This window comes from Typopeltis vanoorti, chromosome 23, assembly GCF_054136105.1.
Source record: "Typopeltis vanoorti isolate ZY-2024b chromosome 23, IOZ_Tvanoo_1.0, whole genome shotgun sequence".
Taxonomy (NCBI): domain Eukaryota; kingdom Metazoa; phylum Arthropoda; class Arachnida; order Uropygi; family Thelyphonidae; genus Typopeltis; species Typopeltis vanoorti.
This window is the reverse complement of record NC_143571.1, coordinates 29,515,311-29,540,424: the sequence shown is the minus strand read 5'-3', so window position 1 is coordinate 29,540,424 and position 25,114 is coordinate 29,515,311. Positions and strand designations below refer to the sequence as shown.

The window sequence follows — 25,114 nt, the reverse complement described above, 5'->3', positions numbered from 1 at the left end:
ATATATGTATATATATATATTATACAAAAAACCCGGGTTTTCCATTTTCTATTTTAATTCTCCACCATTGCCTAACCCCCCCCCCCCCCTAAACACACACACTTCCTTCCAAAACACCCTAACTGTAATAGTTTGCACATCGCAGAAAGAAGAAAAGCCACAACACCCAGAAAAAGGTATGTGTAAATTTCTCTTCCTTTATGCTACATATATTTATTGGTAAATATACATCTACGATGCCCTAAGAATCCGTGAGTAAAAAGCCAATGACATTTAAACAGGGGCACTCCTAAACAGAAGCAGGCAAAATAGCCGTATATATAATACATTAAATTCTTGTTTGCATTAATGTTTTACCTTAGCATAAGTAAACAATAAAAGTTTGCATGTAAAGAGACTTAATGCCTTATCATTATTATTATTACTATTATACAACCACGCTTGGTTTCGATACAAGTTGCCTAAGTATCTGCTGTAATGTAAGTAGCACGTTTCAGCACATCACACTTATTTTCGTATATTATTCCAGTGACTATTCTTCTCAAGGTGGTTTAAGTTCTGCATTTTTTTTTAGCCCATAAGTTCCAATTAGGCATTTTAGATACCTCTTAATCTATATTGGTATGTCGGATCAAATTTCTATTTCCTTTTTCATCATTGCTGTTCTTATATTAGCCTCTTTTCCTCCATTAATAATACGATGTTTGATATTATGTTTGTTAGAATATTTCGTAATAAATGTTTTATTTACGCTTTGATAAAATATGAACGAAAACCAGAATATAATATTCGACTGATTATCTATTCAACCTGTTGAATAGATTGCGCAAAATTTGAAGTTTGCGCAATTAACTTCATGAATTCTAATTCAAAAAGGCAGATACTTTATTGAAGATTATAAAAATTACAAAAAGATGCAAACTATTATAAGGATCCCTAAATGTTTTATGGATTACGAGAATCCCAACGTTTGGTATTTATTAATTATTTTTTTAAAGTCATCAATAAATTTATTTTGGCAGCCTTGAGAATGAAACATTAACATACTGTGGTGTTTTATTAAACTACAACCACGAGTTTCATTAGTTTATTCTGCATCTCAGTTACATTTAATTATTTAGGTGACTTCTTAAGAATATCCTGCTTCCTGCAAGTTACCACAGGAAACTGAAGAAGCTCCAAAAGTCTGCTTTTGAGGTCTCTTCATCTGCTTTGATCACGTCATCTACGGTCAGGTCATTCAGCTTTATCCCTCGCATCTTTTTCGGACTGGCGCACGTTCCTACAATATAGGTCTGAAGTCGTTATGCACTTGGTATACCCATTTTAAGCTAGAATTGCATACAATGGGATTTTCTGGAAAAAAAAGAAGAATTTTTTTATACCAGAAAGGAGGTAAATATTATTGTGTTTCTATTGTATTTATTCTCAAGATGAGTATTTTCCAGATAGTGTAATAAATACGTTATCACTCTTCCCTTCAAAATCGAGAGTAAAAACAAAAGAAAAAAAAAAGTCAAATTACCTTCTCCCTTTATTGAAGATTTCCTAATGAACAAGTTTTTATGTTAGTCCATCATCCATCTTCCTCCTTACCAATGTGTCCACCAAAAAGTGAACGCCTAAAGTGCCCAACAGAAGGTGGATTTATTTCTGATTTCGGAGAGGCATAAACATGAAACGACTCCCATCAGAAACCACTGAGTAGGTTGGATTTGGCCTTTTAAAACTGACATTTGTCGTGTTAAGGTTATATCAATGTTATATATGTAAATTTCGTTGGAACATTAGCACGTGTGTCTGTCTTTCTTGAAAGGAAGCACGAATTTACAGAAGAAAACTGCAGCTTCCCGTGGGGAGAGAGAAAGAGAGAGAGAGAGAGAGAGAGAGAGAGAATAATCAAGGAAACAAATATCTTCTCCACATGACTGCATATGTTAGTTCATACACTGTTTCAGAGATCTCTGATCTATGGATTCGGAAAAGCATTAAATTGTCATCTGGATACGTATAGTTAAACAGTTCTACATAGACCTCTCCCCTCATCCCACCGTTCATTAATATCTGTCGAACAGGCTGGCAGGTTGTCAGAGTGATAGAGACAACTGATTCGTCATGCCCAAAAGTCTTTCTGCTGATCGAGAAGCTAGTTAGAATTCAGCTTCTAGCAGCTTTCCGTGATCGATTATACTTTCAATTTCTAAACATCTCGCTTTTTGAATATCTGAGTGATATCATGCTGAAGAATATCCCTATTTCTCTTTTCTTTTCTTACTTTTGTTTGAAACATTGAGAGATGCAGTTGATTGATAGAATACGTGGGGAATGTATCGATTAGTTATATATGAGTGCATTGAATATACAAATGAATAAATTTTTTTAATCTTTTTATACACTCCAGGGAGCGATGGAATTCTTTTAGCCTTAATTAAGTATTTCAAATAGACAGTCTCTACCTTTCCTCGTTACTTATAATTAAGTTCGTGCTATTCATGGTTTTGAGCACTTCGGGATGAGCGTAGACTAGAAAACTGCTGCTGTCATCTGCTGTGCCTAAACTCTAAATTGTCTGATAAAATAGTGTGATGTCTACCGTCGATTTTTCTGAGTTTCTGAGTTTCTGGGATAAAAACATGACTTTCCAGGAGAAAAACTATAATTGGCTGTGCCAGTGATCGATTATAAGCTCGAAAATAAGCTGGAAAACGTTCCTAAAGGTGGCAATTAGAATCGAATTGATAATAGAGTTTCTTCAGGCGGTCTAGCATTAAAGGTCGAGTACGATTTTTCTCTTATGATCGGTGCATGTAATATGTTTGTGCAAAGAAGTTAAAGAGAATTCACATATGTGACTCTACGTTTCCTACACATAAGTGAATGCAGATGATTTAGTAAATCTCGAAATTAATAAATATAATAAGAAGAGAAGTGGAAATGTTTAGTTCAGCCTAGGGTAAGCCGCTTCAAACTGAACCAATGCAGAAAGGTTAAAAAAGTGCATCACTTTTGTGTCATCCAAGAATTTTCAGTAAATCGATTACATGTGTAGCGAACGGTTCCAGCAGTTGATGGGAGTGAGGCTGTTTTTCAAATCCACTTAGATCGTCACATGCACTAATGACCATTTCGTCAATTTTTCGCACTTCAATAGTTTTTAGGTCTTCTAAATGGAGCACACATCTGAACTGCATTTTCAAAAAGTCGATCAGCTGTAGATTTTCAATAACCTGTAGGCTGAAGAACATTATGGAAACGTTTGATGGTCATTTTATTTGAATGAGAATTCACATCCAACGTTACTGGAATATTTTCATTGCGCTACACTTGGAGTGTGTGCCCTTCTCTAATGATAAAATAGTCACAGTACTAGTGCACGATATTATGTATAATGACAACTACGTCTATATCAAAACACAAAAATAAACCAACGATACTGATTATGTCGTTCATGCAGGATGGTTCTTTCTCATTTGGGAAGCCTGATAAAAAGCATTTCGCTAAAACACATCAGGAACTTAATTGATGGTACATTTTCCTTGTGAATGGTTATTCATTAGACTCGATATACTAATGGATTTTGAATGAGAGAAGATATCTGAAGCCGTACGTTAACCGAAGGAACTGCTGTGTACTTCTGGATTTCAAGAAAATCAATCTGATGGACAGATAGTTCTTTTGATATGTACTATGACCAGTTAAACCAATTATTTAGACTACAAAGAAGATCCTACTTGAGTAGTTGCCCTCCTTCTGATAAGTGGTTCCAAAAGAAGGAGGAGAGAACATCCTTCTTTCTGAATCTTCATGGGCTGTGATCTTTGAGCATGAAAGTTCTCTCTGTCGTTCTCTTTCTACTCTTCAGAGAGGGTGCTTTCATCCATTTTCCTGTTCTTTTTATATGTTTGCGACGTAGTACGTTTTGAATGTTATCATATTTTTGCAATTATTCAGTCGGAAAGAAGGAACACGTGTCTTTCGAATAGAACGTACTTAGATTGGAATCCTATCTCGTAGATAAACAACATTACCTAGGCAATTTTTCAGTCTGAAGGTTAAGTCAGGTATTTTCATAATACGGTAACAGGATTTTTCATCCCCATCTAGTTCTTAACAAAATACATTATCATCATCTTCAAATTCCTGACATGCACCCTTAGGGAGTGTACAGGATATGATAGTACTGCATGGAAAATTTACATTGTTACTAACTTCCTATCTACAATTTTCCTCCAAATCAGTCTGTTACTCGTCAAGACTCCAACATTATCAGATCTTATATTTCTATATTCTAGGGCACTTTGTAATGTATCAATCCATCTATATCTTGGTCACCCTCCCGGTCTTTATCCTGCAAACCTGGCAGAGAACGCTTTTCAGAATAAATACTCAGTTACTAATATAGGAATTAGCTTTAATATATGGATTTATCTATAATCGTAATTCAGATCTCATAATAAGATAACCAGACTGATATTTGGGCCATATTATTATTATTATTTTATTCATATAATTGATACACAGTCAAAACAGGATATAAACAAAAATTTGACTGGTGATTCAGAACAATTCAGATTCTACCCAAAAATCTAAGAATAGTCCGTCAGGTAGCGTAGTAAAATATGGACCATTCCAAGTAATGCTGTTTTTTGTAGGTGGTATGGGGTCACTTCCTTGATGTTTAATTGCTGTAAATAGTTGGATAGCTTATTTGAAGTTGCACCGAGTGCACCGATAACACTTGGGATGACTTTCGTGTGTTTAAGCCACAGCCTGCCAACCTCGATTTCCAGATCTCGACATTTAGTAATTTTTTTCCAGTTCTTTGTTGTTAAATGTTGTCATCACTAGGTACTGCGATATCAATAATCCAAACCTGTCGATGTTCGATAATTGTGATGTCAAGTCTATGTTGTGTTCCAAATGCCGATCAGTTTGTATTCTAAAGTCCCAGAGAAGTTTTGTTGTTTCGTTTTCCAATACTGTCTTTATTTTATGCTGCCACCAGTTATCAGAAGTAGGAAGGTCATATATTTTGCATAAATGCCAATGAATTATTTTGGCCACTTGATAATTTCGGTATTTATAGTCAGTTTGAGCTATCTTGCTGCAGGCACTGATTAAATGTTCTGCAGTCTTATCTTTCTGATCTCATAATCTGCATTTGCTGTTATTATTGATGTTCAAAATTTTTGCTTTGATTGAGTTAGTTTGTAATGCCTGTTCTTGAGCTGCTAGAATAAATCCTTCTGTTTCGTTTTAATGTATCTGCGTTGTAGCCATTGCTATGTCTTGTTCACGTCAATTTTGTCCTCAGTATCTCGAAGAAATTGGCGATGCAAGGGTTTATTTTTCCAGCGCACACACCAGAACTAATTTCTTCTTCTTCCACAGTCTGTCTCACTTGCAGCATACCCCGTCCACCTATTCTCCTCGGTAGGCACAACCGGCCAACATCACTTCGTGATGTAATGCATGATGCATTGCCATTATTTTTCTAGTTCTTCGGTCCAGTTTGTCCAGGTCTTCTTTTGTCCAATATATTATGCCAGCTGTGTATCGGATCACTGGTATAGCCCAAGAATTCATTGCTCTAGTTGTGTTTAATCCATTTACTTTTGTTTTCAGAATATTTCTAACTCTTTTGGTGTATTCTGATGCTGCCTGTTGTTTAATTTTCGAGTGGAGTATATCATTGGCTTCTAATATTCCTAGGTATTTATAGTGTTCGTCAGTTGAAATTGCTTTTATATATTTCTCTTGATCAAAATTAAAACTGCTAGTGTCATTAATTTTTTGCATAAAATTGCGCATTTATCTAAACCAAATACCATTTTGATGTCCTGACTGAAAATACGAACTGTGTTCAATAAAGAGTCTATTTTCTGGGCCGATTTTCCATATAACTTCAATTTATCCATATACAACAGATTGGAAATTTTAATATTACATTTAGGACTTTCATATCCAAGTTTTGTTTTCTTCAGAATCATAGACAAAGGTATCAAAGAAATGTTGAAGAGCAATGGTGACAAGGAATCATCTTGGAAAATTCCACGTTTAATGCTGATATCTCCAAATCGTTCATTATTCACTATTAAAGTTGTTTTCCATTATTTCATAGCAGCAGCAGCCAGAAACGAATACATTTTTGCTAGTTCCAAATATTTTTAGTGATTTTAGGATCCAGGAGTGTGGGAGGGAATAGAATACTTTCTTGTAATCTATCCATGCCATGTTTAAGTTAGTTTTTCGTCTTTTTGAATTTCTGAGAATCATTTTATTAATAAGGGTTTGGTCTTTTGCTCCTCTGGATTTTTGAAAATTGCCTTTTTGTTCAATCGGATAAATCTGATTATCTGATAAGTAGTGGTATATGGAATTTGCTATGACTTCAGTGAACAACTTAAGCATAGTTGGTAGGCATGTTACTGGGCAATAGTTACTTGGCTCTGCACCCTTATATTTCATGAAAAGAAAAGTGCACCCAGATATCATCCAGTCTTCCACTGAGCCTGACTGCAACAAATACTTAAATCGTTCTGTCATTCGATCATGTAAACTGGTTAGATGTTTTAACCAAAATCCATGTAGTTCGTCTTTGCCAGGTGCACTCCAGTTTTTTAATTTTCTAGCTTGAGCACTGAACATTTCTTTAGTGATAATGACATTTTGCATTTGTTTTTGTTTCATTTCTGACACTATTTCCAAGGATTATCGCAGATTGACTTCCAAAATTTGAGTATTTCTTCTTTCATTGGTGAATGATGGTTTGCATTTGTATTTCTCTGCATAGTCTGAAAGAACTGACGTTAGTTCTGTCGAAATTGTATATTTTGCACATATTGGTTTATTCTTCCTTCATATCTTTTATTTTTCTGTGCAGTCGCTGTTATTCTTGTTTTAGCTCTTCGCACTTCAGCAATCGTTTTGTTGGCCAAATTATATGTGTTAATCAGTTTGTTTTTGATGTTATTATTTTTCAGCCGATCTTTAAAAACTCTTTAAGTTGCTCAGATCAGCTTAAGTTTGTTGACCTTTCGTTCTAACCGGATTTTCCATGGTGCAGATTGTTTCATCCTCGGCTTTTGCTCTTTCGGTTTGCAACCAAGCTTCACTGAAATGATATAGGCTGTGCTGTATAGGGGCTGATTTGTTTCCTTTATACTGTTTGTTGTGATGGTTTCAATTACAGCATTTGCGTCTAAGAGGAGCCGCTTCAGCTTAGATTTTTGTAAAGCTTTTAATGGTGGTAGTCTTATATGGTCATTTATGCAGTTCATATGTTCCAATATCCCTGACTTCATTTTACACTGCACTTCTGTCAAAACATTCTGATATATGTCGTCAGCTTGATGTTTACTTAGTTGAATTCCAAAGTTGGGTATAGCTACCTCCTGATGATTTTCTGTTACTGGAGTTGTTGGTTTATAACGTAACTCTTGCAGCTGAAGTTCAGTAAATATTTTTTTAAGGAAAATGAAATTATTCTTTTGGTCCATAAGTCTTTGTTCTGTTATTGCAGATTCTGGGAATTTTTGTTTCCAAAATAAATGCATACGCTTTCTGAAACCTCGTTTTTCTGGTGTTGATCTGTAAAAAGGTTTCATAACTTCTCTGTTTTCTTCTACAGTCCATTTTTTACATTTGGTTTCTTCCAGTCACGTTTCAGCTTCCTTCCCTGCTTGCCCAGCAAGGAGCTGGATCCTGTAGCCCACTTGTCGCCTGATGCCCAGGATCCCCAACATCTGACGCAGTCCTTGATGACCAGGGCGTCGACTAATCTGGTATGGATGTCTCCTTCCTTTTCACCATTAAGATGGAGGATGGAATACTGTTAGTCTGGCTCCTCAGTCGAGACCTGTCTGACAAGGATGGCCCTGCTAGAAGCTACGCTACCCCCAGAATAACTCTCAACATCACTGAAGCACGCAAGCCCCACCGCCACGACAAGGTCGTGTTCCTTCGGAAAGATTATTATTATTATTATTATTATTATTATTATTATTATTATTATTATTATTATTATTATTATTATCTGAGACCTCCAGGGAGTCAAGGAGGCTAAATTACCCAACCCAGCTATCATACCTTTCCTTAAATTCATTTACACAAGATGCACTCACTACCCGTAAGGGCAAATTATTTCACGCACTCACTTCTCTCTGTGAGAAAAACCTAGCTCTTACCCCTTTCTTCACTGTGAACAACCTTAACTTCCATGGATTCCCCCGTGTTCTCTCCCCACCTTCCATATAACGAAAAATGTCATCATTTGAAATGCGATAACACCCATTCAAAAGTTTATAGACCTCTATCACATCACCCCTCTTTCTCCTGTTAACCAGAGTCTGCAATCCACATACTCGCAATCTCTCCTCATAATCTAAATCCGATAATCCGGATATAATCTTCGTAACTCTTCTTTGCACCCTTTCCACAGCTTCTTTCTCCCCTTGGAACCCGGAGACCAAATCTGCTCACAGTAATCCAAGTGTGGTCTTATCAAAGTCTTATAAAGAGGCAAAATTACTTCCTTATCCTTACATGTAAAGGTTCGCTTCGACATACCAATTATCCTCTGAGTTGTATTTGCAACATTTGCTTTGTGACCTTTGACCTTTAAATTCTTATCCACCAATACACCAAGATCCCTTGCCTCTTCAGTTTCTTGTAGCATAACCCCGCTAATATAATATGCCGCTTGAACTCTAATCACGCCAAAATGCATGACTTTACGCTTACTAACATTCAATTGACAGACATTTTCGTTTGCAAGATTTCCAGTCTATTCAAATCATTTTGTAATCGCTGAATATTAGTAGCATCCCTGATTGCCCTGCTTATCTTCGCATCATCATCAACAAACAATTGCAAATCTGAGGAGACACCCTGCTTGATGTCATTAATGTATAGATTGAACAATAATGGCCCAAGGACTGAACCCTGGGATACACCACTGGTTACCTTAAATCTGTCAGATTCACATCCACTGTATACCACTTTTGATATCTGTCTGTCAACCATCCCCTGATTCAAGTCAATAGATTATGTTCCAATCCCATATTTTCCAGTTTACACAACTAAAACAACTTTTCCCAGATTTTTTTCGAGAGATTTCAAAATCAGTCGATCTTTACCAAAAAAGAATCAGGTTTTCGTTTTTACCTCATGAAACAAACTTTGCTTTTTGTCCTGAAACCTAGCAAACGTGATCGTAGAAATCACACGAGTAGAGTACTTACAAGTGAATAGTATTTTTTCAGGTCCGGACGGAGAAAACGCTTTTCCCCTACTCTCAACCATTAAACAAGTCGTGGGTGCGAATCACACTTACGCTTTGATGTCTGTGAATGCAATTTAGGCGCACGATGAATTACATCGTCAAGGTGTGAGATTACCACCCTGCTTATTGGAGGCCTGAATTGAATTAGAAAAAGTTCCCTATTTGGTTGGTAGAGAAGGGAAACCGGATTATCTTATCGATATCCAGTTCACAGCAATAATATCTAAGTTATCAACCTATTTGTGGATAGGATTTACATAAAAAAACTTAGAATTGAGAACAATGCGTTTATCCAGCATACATTGCGAATTCTTTATTTATTAGAACGTTTTCAGGATCGATAGAGACTTTAGAATTTGTACATAAAATCAAAAGGCACGTGACTTCCCCCCTCATTATCGTTAGTAACAAAATAAATCTTTTCGCTGAAACGTAGACCTAGAATATTCTATTTGTTCCATTAGAAAATGTTTGAAAATGAAAGCTAATTACTTTAGCGTACACATCTCTCATTCCCTTCTCCCTGCTAAGGGGATGTAAAAGCTCAATTAGCCACCAGTGCATTAGCCATGAATAAAAGAAACCTAAAATGTGTCGGGGAGGGTGCACGAAAGGATTAATTTATCACATTTGTCTCGCGTAACACGAACAGCTACTCGTTCCTCCAAATATACGAGTAGTAAATTATGTAAATCCCAAAGGTTACAGACGAATGATAACCACCAAGTCCAAATTCTAGTTTTAAAAATATACAGTTGCTAAGCAAAATATACAGTTTTATCCAAATAACCTGATGGTTTGAATGTTATTAAAATTCTATCAATTAACCATCAATTAGCCTTCAGGGAACAGTAAACTGAAAAGACCATAGTTGCGAGTAGAATCCACAAGCAGAAAAGCTGCAAAAATATTTTCTGATGGCGAAAGCAATTGAACCTCGTAATTTTAAAATTCTAATTGATTCTCAGTTATTTAATTAGATATTGCAATTAGAATAAAATATTCTTAAAGAAAATGAATATTAAATAATTAATAAAATTATTTAATTATAATTAATTGATTGATTGTCATTTCTTCTTTCTCAAACTACCAAACACGCCTTTTTATAGATAGGTAAGAAAGATTAGGTTTTTAGAAGATATGGAAACAAAACTATGAAAATAAGAGGGCCATAATTGCAAATGACTCTATGCGCAGGTTATACAAGTGGAGTGGTGTGGAGTTTGTGGACGTGTGGAGTGAGTTTGATGGGCAAAAGGATTTATATAAGATGGATGGTTTGCATCTGAATGGATTTGGTGTGCTGAGACTGGAAAAAGTGTTGCTGATGAAGTGGAAGTGGATGTGCAGAATCGGGGAAACTAGAGTTATTCAGGGGGGGGGTAAATATGCAGACTTTAGGGAGGCAGTTGAGTGTATGAATGTGTATAATTTGCCCCAGCAAGGATGAAGGACAACAAATAGAATGGGACAGTTAGTATAAGGCATCAAATAAGGGTGGGACTAACGGGCTTCTGCATTTCATGTATACCAATGCCAGGAGTATTAGGAACAAGAAGGAAGAATTTTTGGCCTTGGTTGGCTCTTCCTGGCCACAGGTTAATGGCATTAGTGAAACATGGCTGACAGAAGATGATATAGCTAGTGGGATAGAATGTGAAGGGTATAGTGTGTTCAGGAGAGACAGGGAGAATAAAATGGGTGGAAGAGTGTTATTGATGATAGCTGATGAACTGCAGCCAAGGAGAATAGAAGTTGAACTGCAGGATTCAGCTGCCACCAAGTCCAAAAGACTTGGTGAAAAGAGCACATTTGAGGCTATTTGGTGTAAGATTGAGACTAGCAGAACAAAATATATAGTTGGGTGCTACTGCTATAGACCAGGTGATGGAATTAATGGTGGAGATAGTATGCATAAGCAAATAGACGCAATGAGTGGAAGGAGGGTAATTATTATGGGGATTTCAACTATGGTAACATTGATTGGAAGGAGGAGAGGACACATAAGAGGAAGGAATTGGATTTTATACAGTTATTAAAGGATAACTACCTGAGACAGCATGTAATGGAATATACTAGTGGTCAGAGAGCGCTAAACCTCCTAGTAATTCCATCTGAGAATTTGGCTGTAACGAATATGATCACGTTGCCACCAATTGGTGAGAGTGATCATAGGGTCTTGACTTGGGAGGTGGCTAAATGTGTGGAATTTTCAATTAAGACAGGGTACATGTGGAATTACCGGGCTGGTAAGTATCACAAGCTTATGAGTTTGCTTGGTTCAGTGCTATGGCATGTAAAACTGCAAGGGATGTTAATAGTGCATGGGAGGCGGTTAAGGGGTGCTTGCGGGAGGCAATGGCTGACTGTATACCTAAAGTCCGAATAGTAAATCAAGTAGCGGTTAAATGGATGAATAACACCATTAAGCTTGAGCTGCAAAAAAAGAAACAACTATGGAGGGAATGTAAGGAGAAAGGTGACCTGCAGGCACATGAACGGTATAAAGCACAGGCCAGAAGGGCAACGAGTGTGGTAAGAAAAGCAAAAGCAGATTATGAAAGAAAATTAGCCATGCAGGCTAAGGAGAATCTCAAACATTTTTTCGATATGTTGCAAGTAAAAAAAAAATATATACGGCAAAATTAATTTAAAGAATGCCGATGGTAGGGAGGGAACCGAATCAGTTGATATAGTGGAATTACTGCGAGCACTTTGCAAGAGTATATCATCCAGGTGTTGGCATTGCAGGAATGAAGGAACCAACAGCTTATACGGGAATTGTGGTGAATGAAGTGGAGGCGACTAGTCTGTTACAAAACCTCAATGTCAATACATCTGTGGGATTGGATGGTATACCTGCTCTTGTTGTACATGAAGCGACTAAAGAATTGTCAGTGCCCTTGACCATTTTGTTTAATTTGAGTCTCGGGTTGGGGGTGGAAAGAGGGGAAATATTTCCACTGAATAAAGGAGGTTCCAAGACTGCTGTTCCAAATTAACGACCGATCAGCATCAGGAATCGTTGTCAAGGTCTTGGAGAAAATAGTCAAGGGGAAAATACGGGATTAGATAGATGAAAATGGGATACTGTGGGGACAGCATGGTTTTGTGAAGGGGATCATGCCTCAGTAACTTGCTCACGTTTTATAACACAGTGACGGCTGAACTGGATAAGAGCAATGGATTTACAGTGATCCTACTGGACTTCGCTAAGGCCTTTGACAGGATACCACATGGAATTCTAATTAGTAAACTGCAGCATATGGGAATGGATATAGGGTTGGTGAGATGGATGGGTGGGTGGTTGATGGATAGATATCAGAGAGTGGTTTATTCAGGAGTAGAGTCCAAAAGACGGCCTGTGACTAGTGGTGTGCCGCAGGGTTCTGTTCTTGGACCACTACTGTTTAATTTGTTCATTAACGATATAGGAAAGGATCTGAGAGGAACTGTTCATTTGTTTGCTGATGATGCAAAGTTGGGTAGAGCAATAGTGAATGCACAGGACGCCAAAATTTTGCAGAATGATTTGGATAGTTTGGAGGGCTGGGCTAAGGAGAATGGATGTCAATTTACTGTGGCAAAATGTAAGGTTATGCAATTAGGAAAATATCAGCTACATCCTGAATGGAAATCCTATGGAACCAGAAAAACATTTCAGCTATTTTTAGATTCAAGTTTTATTGAAGATGGCACTTAAAAAAGGAAATAGACAACAGAATTAGCAATACCATGTATAACAGGAAGTCAACTAAATACATTTATATGGAATAAGAGAGAAATTAGTCAAAGCACTAAACTAGCTATAGAGAGGACAATGTTCAAATCAAGTTTTACATTTTAAAAAACACTTTTAAACAGCTAATCAAAGACTAGAGAGTTTTTAGAAAAATTGGCGGAATAAACAGGTGACATCAATGACCAAATCATATTAAAATGACGATATTATTAAAGAACGCGACATTATTAACATCCAGGAATGTGTGAGCATACTTAATCTCAGTTGGTACGGTCATTTACAATGAATGGGAGAGTTAAGGTTAGCAGAACAGGTGTTTTATGCTAAGATGACAGGAAACAGACAAAAAGAAAGAAGGAATGACCAATATCTAGGTTGATTAATGCAGTTAAAATTGCTCCAGAAGACCAATATATCTCGCAATATTCGGGAGCTGACAAATAACTGATTTGCAAGAAAAACTGTTATTAGGAGGATAATAATAATATAAACTTAATCATGCAGTACTCATAACTATAACCCATAACTAACATCACGCTTTGTTTTTTTATCAATAATTAAAAAAAAAACAGAATGACCATAGCCTTGCTCATAGACACATCGCTACCAACATTCGACGTCACTAGTTTTTCAATGATACACTATCTGAAAAGTGAAAAGCAGTGCGAAGCTTGTCAATCACCTCCATTGTCTAAGCAGAAATACAGTAGAACTGTTAATATGTACAGATAGCAAGGTTTGTAAAAACGAGCACACTCAGCTGAGAATGCGATTGTATCACTGTTCATATTTGTCGTGAGGCTGATAATTTATTTTCCAAACGATAATGCAGCTACCTTTCTCATGAGATCTGTCTTTCAGGGGGTTTGAGGAACATGAGGGTCAAATCGATTACCTTCAGTGGCATTGGCAAATTTGAATCCGTTTGCGATTCTGTGGGATGTATTCATATGTATTTGAAAGTGAATCCGCTACCCACATCTTGAGAGACATCGAGATATTAATTACCATTATTGCAGTGGCTTGAAATTACCCTAAACAACTATCAGAGAACGTTGGGAAATAAATGTTATTTCGAACGCAAGCTATTAGGGAGATCTCAAATGATATATTTATATGAATTTTCTGATATGGATAAGGAAATCGATTCTGAAATGAATTTGACCCAATCCATTTCTATCAGGATGCGCATATACGTAACTACTTGATGACACTGAAAACTACCCAACAACTGACTATCTAAAGAACATTTAATGCTAATATCAAGATTTAATATTTTCTGTTTTTATATGAATATGATCTTTTTTGCGTTTAATAAACATTAAAATCAATATTATTAAAAAGAACATAATCTCTTTCATGTAAGGAAAAACGAAAGAAAGGAAGAAATACCAATATTTTCGTAGTCTTTCCTACTTTATACAGCCACTCTAAACAACAGCCAAGAAGCTGGGAGTGTGAATATTTCTTAGGCAGTTTCCTAATCAGAAACGTCAAATTTTTTCTATTATTATGCCAGAAACCCCAGACGCATCAAGTCAACTGAAGTGCTTTAATGCGTCTGGAGCATCAATCGGAATGATTTTTCTGTCCATTTAATTAATGTCCTTCAATTCTCGAGACAAAAACTCGTGGGATATACGAGAACCGTACTTTTCAGTCGGTGATAGTTGGATAACAAATAAGAAAAAGGTGAAACGGTTATGACTTAAGAATCTAGCTTGTCTCCTATAAAAATAAGAAAGCCATCTATGAACTCAGACAGAATTATCGTGCATAAAAAACAATACTTTATATATATATATGGTAATGAGTAAAGGATACTTGTGTAATTCTGTAGAAATAACGTTTTCAGCTGTAGCGCTGTCGTCCGAAGAAAGACCTCTGTGGATTCAAGTCTAATCGCCGATAAATGGAAGTTTATTAAACCTTTCTTCAGCTGGTTCTTTCGTTAGTCGATATTTGTTATGCAAGTACAATCTTATCTCCAAGGACTTGGATTTTAATTCTGCATCTTAAAAATTGTGCCGTTGAACTCACATTGCTCCAGACAGTAATACGAATGTCGGAGTTTAAGTCCAAGAGATGACAACAGTTGTCCACCTCTCCTTAATTTCTCTCTCCTTAAAAGGCTTGATTTATTGATGACTTTAGATCACTATCAGGAAGGCTTGAAGGATGGAGACTAGCTGCCTCTCAGTCTTCAGAAATTTAGTTGTAACCAAAAGAGCGTTACCAACCACTTGTAGAAAGAAAAGGTGTTGAAGGATTTATTTTTAAACAAAAAGATTTTTAATTAATAAAATACGTTAAAGTATACAATATATGTATATATTGTTCAGTTATCGGACATCACTCCTCTGGTGTCCTAAATTCTTCTAAGAGGAATTTCTTCACTATAATAAAGAAAAAGGGAACTGGAACAAGTAAAACAAAGTCGCTTGCTGAGATTCTTTGTATTCAGTATAAGCGATTTTTGCTAAGGAGTATTTAATGAGAATTTACGAGCTAAAAATATTTAAAGTATTTAATAAAAAGTAATTAAGTATCTATTTCTCTTTTCATTTCACTTCTTGTAGTTCAAGGTTCTCAGGAGGGAATTCCTTTTACAAAAGTCCCTCAAAAAAAAAACAAAAAAAAAAGAAGGAAAGAAAAGAAATTAACGATTTTAGTTGATTTTTAACTACGTGCATTGGAATTAATCTTGCAGTTTATTTGGAATAATCCATCAAAAGTAGGATTACGAACATGTGACTTCTAAATTTAAATATTATATTGAAGAAGTTATGTTGAATATTCAGATATTCAATGCTTCTATCGTTTAATTCTTCCTTAATTGAAAGACGAACTTATTGGTTGAATTAGCGAGAATGTTTTTCGACCCAAACAGCTAACGAGACACTATGATTAGAATTATGACAACATTAAAGAGACTGCATCTGGGGGTAAAGAAAATGAATTTTTGGAGTTTTTGAAAGATACTTTAGGCAGCACGTAACGGAGGGTACACGAGGATCAAGATTATTGGATTTGATCATCTCATCAGATGATGTTATTATAAATGAGGTGTCAAATCTTCCACCATGATTTGTCCAAGAGGATCTGGATGGAAAGGATATCAATGCTGCTTGGGGCCATACTCAAGAACTATTTGGTGGAGGCAATATCAGAGTGTATTCCAAGGGTTAAGAGGGTAAATAGAGTGGGTGTAGAATGGATGAATCAAGAGATAAGGTATGCAATATGGAAGAAGAAGGTATTATGGAAGAAACACAAAATGAGTATTTATAACAACCAGTTGCATGAGAGGTACAAAGAACAGGCGAGGAAGGCGACTAGCTTGATAAGGATAGCAAAAATGCAGTATGAGCAGCAGTTAGCTAAAGCAGCCAAACAAAATCCTAAGGAGTTTTTTCGATTGTGGCCAGTAGAAGAAATAATGATTATGATAGGATGGGATTGATTGGTGAAAACGGAGGAATGATAACCGCTGCGGAGGATATAGTTGAGATATTTAGTGAGCAATTTCTGAAGGTATTTCATTCTTGTGAATGTGGCATCATGCAGAACTTGAAAGCAGTGAGAAAGAAGGAGGAGGAGGAACTGTTAGTAAGTGAACAGGAGGTATATGAGGAATTGAAGAGACTTGATGTAAATAAGGCTGTGAGATTTGATGCTATTTCACCACGTGTCTTGAGGGAATGTGTCAGAGAGTTAACAACAGCTTTTGTACATCTTTTCAACACGAGTCTCTCATTGGGTCAAGTTCCAAAAGAGTGGAAAGAGGGTAAAATTGTTCCAATTCATAAGGGAGGTGATAAGAGTAAGGCTTTGAATTATAGACCAGTTTGTGTGTCTGGAGTTGTGGTCAAGGTATTAGAGAAGTTAGTTAGGAATAAGATTCAGAATTGGGTTGACAACAGAAAAATACTCTTTGGCGGCCAGCATGGATTTACTAAAGGAAGATCGTGCTTTATCAATCTGCTTACTTTTTATAATAAAGTGACAAATGCGTTGGCTAAGGGTGTTGCGTATACAGTGGTATATTTAGATTTTGCGAAGGCGTTTGATAAATGCCACATGACAAGCTGATAACTAAATTGGAACGGATGTGGCTGAACAGTAGATTGGTTCGCTGGATTGGAGATTGGCTGTCTGATAGGTATCAGTGAGTTGTTGATGGAGGAGCGATCTCCCAGCAGAAGAAAGTTGTTTTGGATCCATTGCTGTTTAATTTGTATGTAAATGATATTTGGAGAGATCAGAATGGTGTTGTGCAGTTGTTTGCAGATGATGCAAAGTTGGGGCGAGCTATTAGGAGTAGTGTGGATGCTGTAGTTTTGCAAGAGGACTTGAATACACTGGATGAATGGGTATATGAGTGGGGATGTCGATTCAGTGTTTCAATGTGTAAGGTTTTGAAATTTGGGAAGCAGAGATGGGATGTAGAGTACACAATCGGTGGAAATATCTTGGAAGAGGTAGAGGAGATGAGAGATCTGGGAGTGATTGTAGACAAGGACCTAAAATTTCGGGGACATGTTACTAAAATTGTGAAGACAACACAGCGGATAATGGGAATGATGTCGAGGACATTGACTTGTAGAAGTAAGGGTGTTATGGTTCCTTTGTATAAGACTTTGATCAAGCCACATATGGATTACTGTGCACAAATCTGGTCACCTGGTTTTCAAAAAGATGAAATTGCGTTGGATAAAGTTCAACGGAGATTGACTAAGGTAGTTTCTGGTCTCTGGAATGTAGAGTAGGATGACAGATTGACAAAATGCAATTTACAGAAATTGGTGGATAGAAGGAGGAGGAGGAGGGGTATGATTGAGACATATAAGCTGTTAAGAGGTTATTACCAGATTAATGTCGGGGAGGTTTTGCACAGAATGGGTGGGGATAATAGGAGAACAAGAGGTCATTCCTGGAAGCTGTATAAGGAGGGTGTGAGCAAGTGAGTGAGGAGCAGGTGTTTTATATTGAGAGTGGTGAGTGATTGGAATGCGCTGCCCGAGAGTGTGGTGAGTGCAGAGACCGTGAATATATTAAGGCGCGGTGTGATAAACTGTCTGTATAATAACAGTGGACCTCCCACAATGAGTCTTTGACTCCATGGAGGTTTTATAATAATAATAATAATAATAATAATAATAATAATAATAATAATAATAAAGGTATACATAATGTCAACTTGAAATTACGTCATTTGCAACTCATTACTGAAAATGCAGTTCTCTTAAATATAAATACCTTATTCGTTATAAAAAAAGAAACCCAGTCACCCACACATGTAAACTTTCCTATAATCATAATGTCCTTTTCAAATTTGAAATTTAATAATTGCACAACATTTCATTATTTATCAATATCTACGCCATCGCATTATGAAAGGTATAATCTAATAATATTCGCCACTTAAAATTTTTTAGAAATGTATTGTTGGTGTGCCATTCAAAGAGTAGAAACATTTGCAATAGAAGCTATACCGTAATGACAAGTAAAAGCTTTTTTAACAACTTCTGTGAAAAACAGAGAACAAGATACCTGTGAGATCTACTTTTTCAAGTTTGTGCCATACGTCAGTCCAAGGCTTTTCTTCCAAGATCTCGATTCCATTCCCATTTAAGAAAACTTCCTTCAGATGCTTCATCTCATTGAACATATCATTCGGAAGTGATGTGATGTCATTATTGCTGGGTGTAGGGAAAAAATAATAAGTTAGATTGTGGCATGTGATAGATTTGGAATTTTAACAGCTAAGTGATCAGAACCGTAAGTGAAATGGTCTATTGCAGGGATGGTTAGAACAATTAAGAATTTAAATGAAAGTATGAAAGTGTACAGTAAAGCACTTGCAAATTAAATACGATTATCATCTTTAATAAATAAATGTATTTTAAAATTAAGTTGCTAGAAATTTTCAAGGATTTTTTTTCTTTTCTATTTAGATTTAAGACTTTGTTCTTTTTATCTGACATAAAACATTCCGCAATTAGATATTATACGTATAGCACACTATCGGAGAAGCAAACATTTGTTTTTGTGTAGATAATACTATAGAGGGAAGGTTCCTCTCCTTTAGCTCACTATCAGGAAGGTTCTCAGTAGGGAAACTTTAAAACTTGGTGAATTATATCGTTCACCAAGGAGTCTACCTCCATACGTGAGTAAATTATCTACGATGTTCTTTAGTTGGAAAATCCTGGGTTCGAATCCCCTTTGGGATGAAGTGAAACAGTTATGAAGAGAGGATAACAAATAATATTTATTTCTTCCAATATTTCATCTCAGTCACTGAGACATCATCAGGAAATGCAATATGATACGTAATACGAAAAAAAGCAAAACACAACTAATTGGAGGGCATGGACGAAAGACAAGAGTCGTAACTAAGTGGGACGCCCTCTTTGGGCACCTGTTGATGGTCAAAGATGTAAACTGGTATAATTCGAAGTATTAGTATTTCCCATATCCGGGAAGTTTAATGCAACCGTATTTATTCAAATTAGGATGATTTCTAAGAGCAGCTCCATATTCCAAAAACAGTCTTCTCTTCTAAATTTACTGGGATGGAACATGGTGATCTTTTTTTCAATTGATTCTTTGAGCCGTCCAAAGCATGTTCTGTAAGATTCGATTGACCACAATCATGACTGTAGATATATTTTTGTGTTCTTCTATGCGATGTTGCATGATCTTCGAGAACAGGCACCGAGTACTCTATTCCTACAAGTATCTGGCCTACTGTGGAAAACTACGGACAATTTCATATACACATTGCAAAATAGTGCATTATATATTGAGATACTTTGAATTCGAAATGGTATGTTTTTATAACTATTCTCACAATGCTAGCAATATACACATTCGAAAGGAGATGTGCGTGCAATATGGAATTCTGATGTAATTTTTACAATTAGGCCTCTTTATACAAGAAGCCTAGTTGTAAAAATAATTGACGTCGTTATTATTATTATTATTATTATTATCATCATCATCATCATCATCATTTTAAGTTACAAAGTGTTTCTTGTGGATTAAAATTCAAAGTATATCAATGAATTAAGTTTTTAAAGACGAACATATTGATGCAAAGAACTGTGAGTATCCGTTAAGTCAGTGTTTCTCAAACTTCAGATAACCGCCTACTCCTTCTTAAATTTTCATTATTACCAAGTACCCCTTAATTAATTAAAAATAAATTCATTCATTAATTAAGTTAAAATAAAGTGATTAATTAATTTAAAATAATTAATTAAAATTGGTAAATTAATTTAAAATATTAATTAAAATTAAATATCTATTTTATTTAAATTTATATGTTCATGTAAACAAAAAATATGATTTATTTTTAAATTTTGGTTCTCTAGAGATGCCAGACGACACATTCATCAATTTCATTTGATCCAGATGAAATATCAACGTTTTCTTGTTGCTTACAGCTACTTCAAATAGCTCTATTGCTCTCTTTTGGGGGTTTTATAAATCCAATCTTTAATCAATGATCCATACGTAAGAATTTGAAAGCTAAAAAATAAAAAATACTGTATTTACTCGAATATAACTCTAACTTTTTTCCCAAAATTAAAACTAAAAATTCGTGTTGCGAGATAAGTGCGGGAATTTTCGGAAACTAAAGTTTTCAGAAAAAAAGCGAAAATGGTGCGACTTACCAAGAAGCTCCTACTCGCTATCACTACTTTTGTCATCGAGAACAGTTTCTTCGTATGCAACGTCAAAGTCATCTACTCAAATAACGTCATCTTCTTTCGTATTATTTCTAGCAAAAATTACCAGTAATTTACAAGACTTGAGATACGTAGAGCAGCGAAGAACTGCATATGATTGGTGCGGTATTAACAAAAGATCGCGCTAACCAAAGACAAATTAGCATCTCAACAGTTGAGTTGAAATGCTATTTCCCTTCAACCGAATTCCATAATATCTGAAACACATTCACTATATATTTCTTAGTTTTAACACGTTAACGACGGGGGGTGGTGTCAAGCAAAACTATATGTGCCACCAGCAACATATGGTTTTTGCTTGGTCTATAATTCTGTTGGAGAGGGGATGTGATTCATTAGTTAGTGCCGTTTTATCCGGGTTGTCTCTAATTGCACTGTTTGTTAAAAAATATGACTCCTTTAATTATGCATAGCCGAAAATTGTCACGTACCCCCTAACGACCTTTCGCGTACCCCCGGGGGTACGCGTACCACACTTTGAGAAACACTGCGTTAAGTAATAAGTTTGAAAGTTCGAAGTATATGGTGGTTAACCAAGCGAGAGGATAACAAAGGAAATCGCCATTTTAGCAGTGACACCAAGATCGCCAACCAGAAATATGAAGTGTTACAAATGCCAGGAAAATCTAACGGGGGAATAAAAATACATAACATGCAGGAACTGCCAGAGAAATATGCAGTTTCTATGTTCGGGATTGTCGATGCCACTTGGCAGCGAAAATCGAATGCGAAGCGTGAGGAGTGGAACTGTCCACATTGTAGACGAAACAAGGGAATATCGCCTTCAACGGCAGGCGGGAAACAGCCAACGCAGAAAACAACAGCAGGCGGTAACTAGTGAACGCAGCAATCAACAGCAGAGGAAATGAAAAACAAACAGTACAATAACAATAACTCAGTTGAGCCCATTTTGAATGTATTACTAGATAATAGATTACAAAACATAAAAGACTGTTTAATCAATTTTGTTGGAGAACTATTGTAAAAAACACCGCACAAAGTACCGAAATATTCAACAAATATGAGGAATTCATTAAATTTAATAACAGTTCGGTAGAAGACGTATTGCAATACCATTAGAGAAATTAAAATCAACGTTAAAAAGCTAACGGAAAGACAGCATAATTACCTCATTAAAGAGACAACAGAACTACAGCAAAAACTAAATTCTTTAAATCACCATTACAAACTCCTAAACCACTGCCTCAGAAACAATAAAACACAGCTTTGCCTTTGAGCCCAAATCCTTCAAACGGTTGGCAAACATCTTTAATCAGCGCACTTCGCGAACTCTGTCCAAAAACTACAGGAAATCTTCTCCCCTCACACAAAGAAACATTCTCCACTAGGATCATGTAGTGTAGTAATCCAGTCAATGTGGTTCCTCACAGTTACAAAAGAAGAACTGTCACATGCAGTTCAACAAACTAACCCTAACAATGAACCAGGAATAGACGGAATCAGACCGAAAGACAAAAAAAAAAACACTCAACTAACCTATGTCCTGTTACATTAAAGCTGTTAAATAAAATCTTCGAAACGGGGCACATGCGAGAAACATTGAAGACTGCATTAATCACTCCAATGCATAAACAAGGAAAAAGTAAACATTATAAGTAATTACAGAACCATCGCTCTGTAATTATAATTAATTCCAGACCAATCAACCAATTCATCATTTAATAATCACACAAAACCTTGTTAACGAAACGAACATATATCAGAATCGGAGGAAGTCTACTCCAGTGGTTCAAAGCATACATGAAAAACAGAAAGAACATCACATGTATAGGATCAGCAAACAGCAAAGAGGTACCTGTGGAGTAGTACCACAAGCAGCTTTTTCTTTTTCCCATTCTGTTTAACATACATAAACACACACGACATTAACCATCTTCCCATAAAAGGTAAAATCTTCCAATATGCAGACGACACGGCCATAGTATCCATTCACAACAACGAAAATATAGCTTACACAAAAATGTAACATGACATCAGTCAAATCACTAACTGGCTACCTGAAAATTACATATATATACAGTAAATAAATCCTTAAAAAACAAAGCTAATGATATTCAAACCCTACCCATAGAAACATAAATACAGTATGTCACTATCCAACTTCAATCTTCCTATAGACAAAGCACTGATCCTCAAACCACAACCATCACACATGTAAAATCAACACGTTAAATAGAACTTCACTTCGATGCTGATGAAAGTTGGAATAGCCATACAAACTACCTACGCAACAAACTAAGGATAATAGCAAGCAAACTGTATTGATTAAAACACATTTCTCCGATACACATAAAAATACTAATTTCTAAAGCATTACGAGAAAACATTTTAAGATATGCAATTACATCATACGTATTCTTCCCAGACTGCAAACTTAATAGATTACAATCGTTGCAAAATAAAATGGTAAAACTGATATTCTGAGAACAAAGAGAACAGCCCACACTAATACGAGAGGACAGAGCACAAAATATTTAAGGTGAAACATGTTACTACACAGTCATGCTAAAACATTATTTTAGTCCAACCTACAGAGTAATCAGAACAACATATCAGAACAACATATATATATATACACAAAAACAAAAAAATATTCATGTAAATATAAATAATTTTATATAAATATAAAATTATTGCGCATCCAGTATCGTTAATATGAGAAATATCTCTCTCTTAACACATTAAAAGAATCATTCTAAATATATGGGAACAATTGTAAAATAGATTGATAGTATTATTATTTACACACATTTAAATAAGGTATTCACTTCACATTATGTGCCGAATATTTATAATGAACAAATATAAAAGTAATACTTCAATTCTGCATTTGTAAATAATCTGTATATTTGAAGATAATAAACCTTGCCAAAATGATTTAAAAAAATATTATCTAGGTGTAAGTATCTGTTATGCACAATTGTGTTCATGTAATGTATTATAACTATTCTATATAAAAAATAAAGTTTGACTGAAGGAAAAACAATATTATTATCATTATCACATTAGTTATTCATCTTAAAAATTCTGAATAATCTTCATGTTAATATTAGAAGAACATGTGTTGTAAATATAGAAGCAAAATATATTATTAAAGTTTTAATTGAAATCCAATGTAGAAAATAAATGAAAACAAAGTATTATATACGCAGTGTCAGCGCAAATTCTTACCCTAAATCCAAAGAGTTTAGCTTAGAAGGATCTGGAAACATGGATCTCGAGACGGTACTAATCTTGTTTCCGGTTAAAGAGAGTCTTGTAAGTTGATCAAGTGAGTTCAAAGCCTTGTCGCCTACTCTTTCCATAGTATTTCCGGTGATGTATAGCTCTTCCAGACTATAAGGTCCGTTTTCAAACCATTCATTGGAAATTTCTCTAAAGGTGTTCGCTTCCAAGGTCAGACTTCGCAATTTCACGAGGTGAAAAAGAACGAGTCGGTTAAGAGGATAATCGTAATTATTAAAGCAGTTGGAGAACTTCAGAGTTTCCAAGGAATTTTCCAGACCCATAAAAGGAGGTTGAGTGAAAGTTCCCGTGTAATTAATTTGGGTGACGTTAAAAAAAATAGAGTTAATCGTAAGTCCGTCGAAGTATGAGGAAGGTAAATAGTCGATTTTTGAATTCCGTATCACGAGCAAAGAAACTTTTCACCCTTTAAAGTTGCTTAAAGGAATGGTCAGGTTAGAAATGAACTGAAGTTTATTACAAATAACCCTAAGACTATTTTGGAAACGAACACATGTACATGGACTGATGAGAAATCCAAGCGGACAGAGCTGGATCTGGCCCTGGATAAGCGACTGTAGCAAAATCAAAACTACGAACAGCATGAGGATTCTCTGAAATCAGAAAATAAAGGTTAATACAAATAAATGACTTGATTATCTTATTTATAATCAGTCCTACTGGGCAGTTAAAAGGCGCTTTACATAATTAATGAATTAATTAAAATTAAACATAATCATTAAATGAAATTAATCAGCTGTAGTTAATGAAATATTTGGTTTAAGTAAAAACTGAAATCTTTCAAAGAAATAATTCAATACGTTTGAATTTAATAACAGCAGAAATAGTTATCAGATTTCTTCAGTATTTAGTAATGAAATCCTTTGGGGTTACTATGAAGCATAGCTGTGTTGGTTATTAATCGTTGTGTGTATTATATTTTACTTGATAAAAATATCTTAATAATAGAAGCAGCAAAAAAAAATTGCTTGCTTTAAAAAAAAGAAAAAGAAACAAAATATATCAAAAAAAAAAAAAAAAAAAAATCGGCTAACGCCTTTTTGTTCCCGTATAGGGAGTAGGCAA

At 35.5% G+C, this 25,114-nt stretch overlaps 1 protein-coding gene across 1 annotated transcript; it reads right to left on the bottom strand.

The window, feature by feature from the left end:
* Positions 1 to 1,231: 1,231 nt before the first annotated feature.
* LOC150093723 (uncharacterized) lies at positions 1,232 to 24,312 on the bottom strand. Its single transcript, XM_090412507.1, has 3 exons — positions 23,975 to 24,312; positions 18,579 to 18,727; positions 1,232 to 1,356 (listed from the first exon to the last, which is right to left on the bottom strand). The coding sequence occupies exons 1-3, from the start codon at positions 24,310 to 24,312 to the stop codon at positions 1,283 to 1,285; spliced, it is 561 nt and encodes a 186-aa protein (XP_090268633.1). The 3' UTR covers positions 1,232 to 1,282.
* Between the last annotated feature and the right edge of the window lie 802 nt (positions 24,313 to 25,114).

What these genes read in the sequence shown, in the direction of transcription:
- LOC150093723 (XM_090412507.1), bottom strand. Translation starts at nt 24,312, where the DNA reads ATGGGTCTGGAAAATTCCTTGGAAACTCTGAAGTTCTCCAACTGCTTT. An exon ending in CTAAACTCTTTGGATTTAGG is followed by an intron (nt 18,728 to 23,974) that starts GTAAGAATTTGC and finishes CCCTACACCCAG; the next exon opens with CAATAATGACATCACATCAC. An exon ending in TGAAAAAGTAGATCTCACAG is followed by an intron (nt 1,357 to 18,578) that starts GTATCTTGTTCT and finishes TTTTTTTTCCAG; the next exon opens with AAAATCCCATTGTATGCAAT.